This window comes from Scyliorhinus torazame, chromosome 1, assembly GCF_047496885.1.
Source record: "Scyliorhinus torazame isolate Kashiwa2021f chromosome 1, sScyTor2.1, whole genome shotgun sequence".
NCBI classification, from domain to species: Eukaryota; Metazoa; Chordata; class Chondrichthyes; order Carcharhiniformes; family Scyliorhinidae; genus Scyliorhinus; species Scyliorhinus torazame.
Window position 1 is genome coordinate 48,941,475 of NC_092707.1, and position 11,566 is coordinate 48,953,040.

Consider the following 11,566-nt stretch of genomic DNA (forward strand, 5'->3'; position numbering starts at 1 on the left):
TGCAGAGTAGCTCAACTTTAGTCCATTGGGTAATTTAGCTAATTAATTGGGCAACACGGTAGCACAAGTGGATAGCACTGTGGCTTCACAGCGCCAGGGTCCCAGGTTCGATTCCCCGCTGGGTCACTGTCTGTGCAGAATCTGCACGTTCTCCCAGTGTCTGCGCAGGTTAGGTGGATTGGCCATGCTAAATTGCCCTTAGTGTCCAAAAAAAGGTTAGATGGGGTTATTGGGTTACGGGGATAGGGTGGAAGTGAGGGCTTAAGTGGGTTGGTGCAGACTCGATGGGCCAAATGGCCTCCTTCTGCACTGTATGTTCTATGTTAAAAGCACACTTGTATGGCAGACAGGAAACCAGGGTCGGAATTCTCCGGTTGTTGCGATTCACTATCCCTGCCGCCAGCGAATGGTGCGCCGCCGAGAAACACGTCGCTGGGGAACCGGAGAATCCAGCCCCAGGACTGTCAATCCTCACCAAGGGCTTAAAACTAGGCAACCAAACCACATAAATCGCCATTATGTTTACAAACCAGCAAGTACTACAAAACTGCCAAACACCTCAAACTATTTTGCTAACTCTTACAATGTTGCCTTTCATACCACTGAATCATATAAAATTTACATCACAAATAACTTTTCAAGAAATAGCTGATCTGAGTCAAGAGCATGAATATTTTATGTAGCAATCTCTAACTGTTTTTCTCTGCACAGCGCCTGGGACTGGAGTTCCCAGTGTCAGCAGTGTTCAGCTGAACTTTCCTGCTAATATTTCAGGACTGTAAGGATGTAATTCCTGAGTGGCAATCTGCGGAAAGGTGTAATTTATGTGGCTGGGAGTTTAAGCAACCCAAACCTATTTTTGAAATTAAGTCAAGGGGGAAAAGATAACCCTTCACCTCTTTTCTCAACTACCAGCTATCTCTTTAAAGTCCTACCCCCTCCATCCTTGCCTCTATCACCAACTGCAAGGTAGTTCTACACTTCCCTGCCCCTCGCCTAGTCCAGATCTATTGTTCTCTCTAAGCTCACCTTGATTATGGCCCATCTTCTTACTTTCTTTTGCTCATCGTCACAACACTGCAGACAACCCAATTTCTTCCTGACACCTGTGATGGTTGATATTAGAAATAGGTCTCCCCATTCAGAAACTGTCCGCCTCCCTTTCAAAGCTACGCTCAATGCCTCCCTCTCAAAATAAAATGCGCGCACTCCCTCTAAGCCACAGTTGATTCTAATCTCCACTATTCTTACCTTTCCTACACCAGGTCCCACTCACCCCATCACCCCTATGCTCCACGAACTCAGTTAACTTCCAGTCCACCAACACCTCAATTTTAAAGCTCGCATTCTTGTGTTCAAATCGCTCCATGGCCTTTCTTTATATCTCTGTAATGCCCTCCAGCCTTGCAAATTCTTTGTAACTCTCCATTCCATGTCTCCAGCCACCTGCAAAACCCCCTCCTCCTCCTCTCTCCCTCTCCCCCCCACCACCACCACCACTATTTTAACATTGGCAGTCATAACTTCAATCAATTGTCCCGTGCACTGCCCTTAAACTACTTTGCCTTCCATCACAGAATCATTGAATTTGCTGCGCAGAAGGAGGCCATTTGGTCCATCGAGTCTGCACCGGCCCTTGGAAAGAAGACCCTACTTTAGCTTAAGCCCACGCCTCCACCCTATCCCTATAACCCAGTAACCCCACCGAACCTTTGGACACTAAGGGGTCATTTAGAATGGCCAATCCACCTAACCTGCACATCTTTGGACAGTGGGAGGAAACACAGGAGAAAGTACAAACTCCACACAGACAGTTGAGGCAGCAGTGCTAACCACTGTGCCACCGTGCCGCCCATCTCCCTTTCTTACTTTAATCCTCATTAAATATTCTTTTGGTCAGCACTGCCAGTGACTTTCTTTGGCTCAGTGTCCCTTTTTTTGCCTGATTACTCCCAATGTGGGATTTCCTCTGGATGCTCCGGTTTCATGGAATTTTCAGTGCAGAAGGAGGCCATTTGGCCCATCGTGTCTGCACCGGCCCTTACAAACAGCACCCTACTGAAGCCTACGTACCTACCCTATCCCAGTAACCCCACGTAACATTTTTTTGACACTAAGAGCAATTTAGCGTGGCCAATCCACCTAACCCGCACATCTTTCGACTGTGGGAGGAAACCGGAGCACCGGAGGAAACCCACGCAGACACGGGGAGAACGTGCAGTCAGTGACCCAGCTGGGATTCAAACCTGGAACCCTGGAGCTGTGAAGCAACTGTGCTAACCACTATGCTACCGTGCTGCCCACAAGTCCCATTAGGTGACTTGGATATTCTGAATTGTCCCTCTATGTACCCAAACAGCGCCGGAATGTGGCGACTAGGGGCTTTTCACAGTAACTTCATTGCAGTGTTAATGTAAGCCTACTTGTGACAATAAAGAATATTATTATTATGTGACGTGCCGGAAGACATTTTTCTGATGTTAAATGTGCTATATAGATGTAAGTTGTCGTTGAAACATGCAGAAAAAAGACCGAGAAAATATGTGAGAGACATAGAATGGAAAGAGACGAATGAGGCATGAATGGTGTGTAGTAATGGGGAAGGAGGGAAGCATGGAGAGAAGTGAAGACTTGAGAAAGAATTTGAATATGAATAAAGAAAGAATGTGTTTCTGGAAGATATTTCATTATTGTTGAAGAGCAATCCCACAGATTTATGATTGTGTTTTATACATATGAATGCCTTTTACGATCCGTGCAACATGATTTTAATAATTGAAAAACATGATCAGAGGGAATCTCCGGTCCGCCAGCCGCGTTTTCCTGGGCAGTGTGCCCTCGCCGTCAGTGGGATTCTCAATTCCTGCCACCTGCCAATGGAATTTCCCATTGTGGCCACACCACGGCGCCGGGAAACCCCAAGGTGATGCGAAGCTGGCCCAACAGAGAATCCCGCTGCATATCCTTTCAATTTGCCATGAGCAATCCACAGGAAATCTGATATTTTATCCTCCTTGCTGTTCTCAAATTCTTTCAGTTCAAATTTTTTGAAATCCCAATATATATTGGTGAACCTCATGAAGGAAGAAATATAAAACTATGCAGCTGAAATTTGGTACAGATATGGTACTGCAGTTTTGATTTTGCCGACAGGAGTTTCCTGAAACTAAAATTCTGCATCATCACTAAGATTTGCGGCAGCTGCACATTTCTGAAATGGCTCTGCTGTTATTCAATAACTAGAGCAAAGAAAAGGTTGTTACTGTGTTTCTGCGGGATTGAGGGGTGGGGGCGTGTGTGTGCATGCACGCAGAGGGAAGAATTGGTCCACAATTGAGCTGTGCCTTTTTTTAGTGAGCCATTAATACAGTACAAGGAGCACAGCTGGCAGCAGATGTAGTAAACAAGGTATCTCTGTGATGATGATGATGAGGCCAGCTCGTCACAGTAGTAAAAACAGGGAGGGATACAAATACATGGGCCGGGATTCTCCGCCGGGGTGATTCTCCGTTATGCAGGCGCCCAGGGGTTTCCTGACGGCATGGGGCTGCCCCACAATGGGAAAGCCCACTGACTGGCTGGCGTAACGGAGAATCCCGCCGGCCGGTCAGGGCAGAAATGTGGCGCAGCAGGGCGGAGAATCCCGCCCATGGTATTTCTGCCGGCACCTGACGGGAAGAAAATATTCTGGGTGTAGGTTTTCATCAGAACGAGTTACTGCCTCTTGTAACCAGATCTAAGAATGTTTATTGAACGCAATGAATGAAAGCAGCTGTGGCTTGCCTAGTGTCAGATGTTCATGCATGTATTTGTGATCACTATCTAAAACTTGTGGAGGGTTACTATGAGTGTATACAACTTGACCATCTGTGTGGATTGTTTCTTTCAGACTATAGAAAGTGAAGTTAATGTATGTTTCAAGGAATTGCTAGGCCCCAAGCCAGGGCATCAGCTGCTGACAAATCAGATCCAACGTTTATGCATGTGTCTGGATGTATATCTGGAAACAGAGACTCATGATAACAGTGTGGAAGGACCGAAGGAATTCCCACGAGAGAAGATGTGCCTGCGCCTTGTTAGGTGATTTTTATTTTTCAAGTATCTTGTGTAAAACAATATCCTCCGGCAGATATCTGATTAGCACATCTGTGAAGGACATCATTTTGCTTGCTCCTGTTATAAAGGCATTGACTCTCACTTTAAAAGAAATCACAAGTGTTTATCAGCCCGTTACCACACTCAAGTGGTTAATGTGTCTGAGCCCAAATTGACAAGTCTATTTAAAAACTGGGTGCACAATAGCCAAGTTTATTCTTGTCCTCACCTGTGTCTACATGTGCATGCACCCAGCAAGGCCGCTAAATAATAGTCCGGAACAGGAACTTAACTGATTTTTGTCTCCTTAACCCAGAGTCGTGGAGTGCAATTCTAGCCCCTGACTGTTACCCGAGCTGAAATTAGCACACTCAGCACAGACTGAGGATTCAATTTGGATGCTATCTAGTCTGTATTGCTTATCAAATCACTTTGTGAATCCGTTAAATATTGACTGATTGCAATGCAAAGAAGTTAATATTGTAGTAGCTTAGAAAGTAAATTTCAAGTAATCACGGGCGAGAACGTTTAGTTATATTTGTTAGATTGTTGTCGAACACTCTATATTTTACAGTCGCATATTTATTTTAGTCATGTCATTGCTTGTGCTAGTTAATGTTGCTGCAATGTGTTTTTGCAAAGTTTGCAATATCAAACCTGAGCTGTCAGGCGAAAACTAAACTGTTTACTTATTGGATAAACGCTTAATCTGCGGTACTAAACAATTTAGTTTTATTCATTCGCAAAATTTATTGTCCATCCCTAATTGCCCTTGAGACGGTCATGGTGAACCATCTTCTTGAATACGACTGGCTTGCTAGACCATTTCGAGGGCAATTAGGAATCAACCTCATTACTATGGGTCTGGAGTCACATAGAGGCTGCACTGGGTAAGAACAATACATTTCCTTCCCTAAACGGCATTAGTGAATTAAATTAGTTTTCATGACATTCAAGTGGTTTTGTGGTCACCATTACAGATATTAGCTTTTTAATTCCAGATTACTTAATTTTTAATTAATTGAATTTATGCTCTCCGGCTGATGTGGTGGGATTTGAACTTGTCTCTGGTTGACTCGTCCAGTGTTGTAACCATTATGTTACTTACCGTACACCTTGAAAGACCTGGATTTGACTTGCAGCCAAATTTTGTCAATCTCAGCTGGAGAAACATTTAGGACTCGGTTAGTCTCAGCCACTTTAGCTCAGAAGGGAAACATATAGGATGTTTCCATTCCTCATTAGTAACTCTGCTGCAATGCATATGACAACAGGCTGTGCTGTGATGCTCTCCACAATTGAATAATCTGCTGGCACGTAATTCTTAAGATCACATAAGAAAGAATGTGGCTGCCTAAATGAGGGAGCAGATGATTGTAGGTCAGGATCTTCAGGGAAAAAAGGGGAAGATTGAAGAGGTGGGTGGGTTGGAGGGGCAGGTAGAAGAAACGCCTTTAGAAATACCAAAAGCATTCAATCATTAGTGAAAGAGGGAGAAGCAATGGAATGCAGAAGTGTTGAATTACATTTAATTTACCCATTTCCCTTCAAACTGAATCTAGTTTTGATGTCACAAGCACTCTGAAACCCTCATATTTTGACTCCTTCTCTCCCCTTTAGAGGTCCTAATCGAATCAAGCCTTTCAAATACAATCATCCACAGGGATTCTTCACACATCGATGAAGCAGCAGAACTTGAATGGAGCTCCTGCGTGCGGCAGTCTGGTGCACCTGTTAATTTCTGTCTTTCACAGTAATTTGAGTTAGAATTTAGGTGTGCAAGAAAAAAACTACAAACATCAGTATTACAGCTCTGAAATTTGTGCATTGGTCAATAAAACTAAGGGGGGTAAATACCATATTTTGTTGCAGAATCTCTTTTTTGTCTCCCAAGATTGAATATGTTTACAACTTAATTTTGGTATGAGCTATTTTTGAGGATACATTGGCATTTTTTGTACATTTGTCATTGAAACTGAATTCAAGTCAACATGTTTGAGACTAAATTGCAAATTACAGTTTTGAAATGATATTTTTAATTTGGACTTTTACCATTGAAGAGTAAAAATCTGTACAGCATTGAATTTCACTTTGTCACACAACGAGCAAAACAATTAGCCTTTTGTCTTGTAACTTAGGGCTGAAATGTTTTAGTAAAATAATTATATTCCCACAACTTTTAAGTGCAGTGAGAAACTTATTTTAACAGTGTACTTTGACTGAAAGCATTCCCATTTGTTTCAATTTAAACTCTGGAGTGAGCTAAGGCCTGTATGCCATTTACCTTGTACAACTACAATTTTATGGTCAAAAATCACACATTCCATGGATTTAAAATCTTTAATTTGAAGCCTAGAAATCATTTATTTATTTTTATTATTATTATTGATTAAATCATTATTTAAGAAAAGACAAAAAATAGCTTCACGAATCATTGTCGTAGCTTCCTGTCTAATGTAGTTAATCTTTATTTGTTCAGATTGACCTGTTGATCCTATTTGGTGTTTTGAAGGTCAAATCTGATCAAATGTAAGGTTGAATGGAGATATCTAATCTTTCCTCAGCCCCTGGTCAACTTTACACCTCCCCATCTCCAGAGATGGGAACAGAGTAATGGGAGTACAAATAAAGAAACTGGAACTAATGCAAGCCTGAAGTAAAAGCAAGAAATGTTGGAAATACACAATAGGCTAATGGGCATCTGGGAGAAAAGACAAGTTAACACTCTGGACGTAGCCCTTAACAGGGTGAAAGAAACAGCTTGCCCTCATATATTCCTTTTCACATCCTCAAGATATCCCAAAGCACTTCGCAGCCATTGAAAGCTTTTAGCGTGCAGTCACTGTTATAGGACGATGCAGCAGCACGATTTTGTATTTTCTTATTTTGTAGTACCTTTAACTTCACCCTATTGAAATTTATCTAAAGTTCTGTTCATTTGCAATTTTTTAAAGTCCTGCTTCAGTGCTTTTATTGATCCCCCAAGTTTAGTATTGTTTACAAATTTGACTACTTTTCATTGAGTTTCTAAATCCTGATTGTTTATTTAAATTAGAAACCATATCAATCCCTATACAACCCCATTCACTATATTGCCACAGTCCCAACATCACTCCACTAGCTTTTACATGCTGCTTCACCTATCCATTAATTCTTTATTAACCTCCAGATAAAAAAAGAACTCTCTGCCTTGTAGAACTTATTCAAAGGCTTTTTTGTTGCATTACATTGTAGAACTTTGCAGTGTCTACTTGAAAGAAAAGAAAGGTAACACCAGCCTTTTGTAGAACTGAAAGCTGTCATTTACCAGGTTATTTTCATACGGGTAATCCTCAAGTTTGTTCCTAATTATTATTTTGCTGTTTACTGATTTTAGAGTAACTTTAACTTGGATGTGTCACTTTGAGTAGTTTGACTCCGTCCACTGGGATATTTCTCAAATTCATCAATCATTCAGCTGTCCTCGACCTGCTTAAGATCTCTTTTGCAAGCTGTGCCGAAGTTGTAAATTTAGTACCTCCGATAAATATTTTTGACGTATTTTATTGTTAACTATTTTAAATCCATCCTCAATTACAATCTTATTTGCATCATTATGGAATCTTAATTCATTTTGCTAACTTTCCAAAAGTTAAATATTGGAATAATTTATCAAATCAGCCAAAGCATCCTCGTGAGAAATACTGCAAAAATCAATGTCAATGATGCTTTATTTTTCAGCCGGCTACAAAATAATTCACCAGTCTCATGTCAGCAGTGATAAATACAATGACGGCCTGTATGCATACATTCAGGAAAATGTATTTCAACATTAGAACAGACATCAGCTGTCTTGATTTTCTTCCTTTGCCCAGGAATGCTGATTTCAATGTTATTCTCTGTGCTCCAGGTAAGAAACAGCTAACTTAGTACAAACCAGGCATTCAATGCGTCTTGGTGTACTACATTTGCCCACTGTGTCATCGGATTTTTAAAATATTCAATCAGGAGATGTGGGTGTCGCTGGTTGGTTCAGCATTTCTTGCCCAACCCTAATTGCCCTTGAACTGAATCATTTGCTAGGCGTGGGGCTGGATAGGGGGCCAGCAATGGTTGGAGATTGACAAAGATGTCGAGGACAAAGACAAAATAAATTAAATGGAGGTGATTAAGGCCAAGGAGGGGACTGACAGTGGCTAAAAGCAAATTACAGTTCATACTGGAATCTGAATCAAAAACAGAAAGTACTGGACAATCTCAGCAGGTCTGACAGCATCTGATGTGTATTAGTAGCTTTAGGTGAGTTTTTAGTCTGATGTAATGTAGAAAGATTTGACAATCAGAACAACACTTGAACAGAGAACTGATTTAACTTGCATACCAATGTTATATTCAAGTCTCAAAGATGTTCACTGGGATTCTCTGAAATCGGCGCGGTGGCCCAACGCCGGCGTCAAAAACGGCGCGAACCACTCCACCGTCAGGCCGACCGGAAGTAGCGGAATCCTCCGCAGTTCCGGGGCTAGGTGGACGCCGGAGCGGTTGGCGCCGTGCCAGCTGGCACCGAAGGGACTGCATGAGTCTGCGCCAAAGGGCCGGCGTGATCCCGCGCATGTGCAGGGGGGTGTCTTCTCCACGCAGGCTATGGCGGAGCCCTACAGGGGCCAGCGTGGAAGGAAGAAGTACCCCCACGGCAGAGGCCCGCCTGCAGATCGGTGGGCCCCAATCGCAGGCCAGGCCCCCGTTGCCCCCCCCCCCCCAATGGTCAGATTCCCCCGCCGACCCAGCCGACTTACCTGCCAGGTGCCGCCGTGTGGGACCATGTCTAATCCATGCCGGCAGGTCTGGCCAGAAACGGACGGCCGCTCAACCCATCGGGGCCCGGAGAATTGCCGGAGGGGGCGCTGCCAACAGCCCCCAACCAGCATGGCGTGAACCCCGACCCCATCCGAAAGCTGGCGCCGGAGAATACGACAGCCAGCGGCGGGGCGGAATTTGCGCCGCCCACCGGTGATTCTCCAACACGGCTGCAGGTCGGAGAATCCCGCCCGTTAGATGTTTTTTAAAAAATAAATTTATAGAGTACCCATCTACCCTGCACATCTTTGGGTTGTGGGGCTGAGACCCACGCAGACATGGGGAGCATGTACAAACTCCACATGGACAGTGACCTGGGGCCGGGATCGAACCCAGTTCCTTGGCGCCATGAGGCAGCAGTGCTAACCACTGCCACCTTGCTGCCCAAAAGATGTTAAATGTTATTGGGCTTATATAAACATTTTACTTTATCAAGTTTTTGCTCTGCTTGATTTTGAAGAATAACATCTAGCTATAGGCTGCTTAGATGTATCAGATTTACCAAACAAATGAAGAAATTACCGGACAAGATTTCACTTTTTGCTACTTTCACTGTAATGCATGCCAGAATTAACATAAATTAACAGGCAAATCATGGTCAGTGTGAACTATGTATTACATAGGGAATAACAGATACAACAGAGACTGAGTTAGTAGACTGTTCACTCTGTATGGTCCCAGTTTCAGCCACACAGTTCTTCGAAACAAAATTCCAGTCTCTTTCCTTCAAGGACTTAGCCAATTCTCCACAGGCAAAGCTTCTGTGTAAATAAGGTTCCACCTATGCAATCTTGCTTATACCGCATGCTTCTATACAAAACCTTAACACTCAGCTCCAGTAAGTCATGGTAGTGTAGATCTACTAGAACCACCTTCTCTCAGCAGCTGTCCCCTTTTCTCAATGTCTGTGTGCCACACAGTCTCCATATTTTAACTTCCTTCCTGTTGATACTGCTTCCATGTCAAGGGCCACCGGGTCACATGGTACAGTATTTCGTATTAACCAAAAATTACAATTGATCCTTTTACAAGCGATAAAAACTCTTAAGTATTTAGATTTACTGTCACATGTACCAAGGAACACACTTTTCAAACATTTTAAAGCAATTAGCTTTGCGCAGGTCAAAGAGCCACAGCCTGAGTGGGACACATCCAGAGTGGGAATTTGGAACTTGGTAATTTGGTGCAGTGAGGTAATTCGGTGCAGAGTGGGAGAAGGTGCTTTTTCCCTACTGTTTTGTTCTCTTTCTTCTGGCCTGTAACTTTTAATCTGCAGGGAGAGAACCAGAGAACATCTGAGACTCTCGGAAGGTAAGTAAGTGATTTTTACTCATTTTTACTTTTGTTATCTTTTCAAATTGTGTGTGGGAGGGAAACTGAAATGACATCACAGAAAGGCTGTGACCTGATTGGCTGGTTGGGAATCTACACTAAATTTCAAAAATTAAGCATTGGCAAACTAATTAAACATAATTACTTAATTATAATTTAGAGGGGCATCTAAGCCAGAGATCGGCGAGTACTGTATTTAGCTTTCACATTTATAGTAGAAATCTAGTGCGAGGAAACATATAGTTAACAGTAACTTTTTTTCTTAACTTTTAAATTTAATTTACTAATTAATTGACGCAATGTCAATTAGAGGGGTGCAGTGCTCTGACTGTGCGATGTGGCAGGTCCGGGAGGCTTCCAGCGTCCCGGATGACTGAATCTACAGAAAGTGCACCCAACTGGAGCTCCTCACAGACTGCATGGTTCGGTTGGAGCAGCAGTTGGATGCACTTAGGAGCATGCAGGTGGCGGAAAGCGTCATAGATAGCAGTTATATAAATGTGGTCACACCCAAGGTGCAGGCAGAGAAATGGGTGACCACCAGAAAGGCCAGGCAGTCAGTGCAGGAATCACCTGTGGTTGTCCCCCTCTCGAACAGGTATAACCCTTTGGATACTGTCGGGGGGGATAGCCTATCAGGGGAACACAGCAGCAGCCAGAGCAGTGGCACCGCGGCTGGCTCTGATGTTCAGAAAGGAGGGTCAAAACGCAGAAGAGCAATAGTCATCAGGGACTCTATAGTCAGGTGCACAGATAGGCGCATCTGTGGACATGAAAGAGACTCCAGGATGGTATGTTGCCTTCCTGGTGCCAGGGTCCAGGATGTCTCTGAACGGGTAGCGGGCATCCTGAAGGGGGAGGGCAAACAGGCAGAGGTTGTACATATTGGTACTAACGACATAGGCAGGAAGGGGCATGACGTCCTGCAACAGGAGTTCAGGGAGATAGGCAAAAAGTTAAAAGACGGGACCTCTAGGGTTGTAATCTCGGGATTACTCCCTGTGCCACGTGCCAGTGAGGCTAGAAATAGGAAGATAGAGCAGCTAAACACGTGGCTAAACAGCTGGTGTAGGAGGGAGGGTTTCCGTTATCTGGACCACTGGGAGCTCTTCCGGGGCAGGTGGGACCTATAGAAGAAGGGTTGCATCTAAACTGGAGAGGCATAAATATCCTGGCCGCGAGGTTTGCTAGTGTCACACGGGAGGGTTTAAACTAGTATGGCAGGGGGGTGGGCAAGGGAGCAATAGGTCAGAAGGTGAGAGCATTGAGGGATAACTAGGGAATAGGGCCAGTATGGCTCTGA

The 11,566-nt window shown here is 43.7% G+C and overlaps 1 protein-coding gene across 3 annotated transcripts in view; it reads left to right on the forward strand.

The window, feature by feature from the left end:
• The window catches only part of thoc5 (THO complex 5), a 48,128-nt gene extending 41,857 nt beyond the window's left edge, over positions 1-6,271 (forward strand). For all 3 annotated transcript variants that reach the window (XM_072490034.1, XM_072489865.1, XM_072489948.1), the window contains 2 exons: positions 3,890-4,080; positions 5,716-6,271. In XM_072490034.1, coding sequence (XP_072346135.1) covers positions 3,890-4,080; positions 5,716-5,779 — 255 coding nt within the window. In that variant the 3' untranslated portion in view covers positions 5,780-6,271. The remainder of the gene's footprint in view (positions 1-3,889; positions 4,081-5,715) is intronic.
• Positions 6,272-11,566: the final 5,295 nt, after the last annotated feature.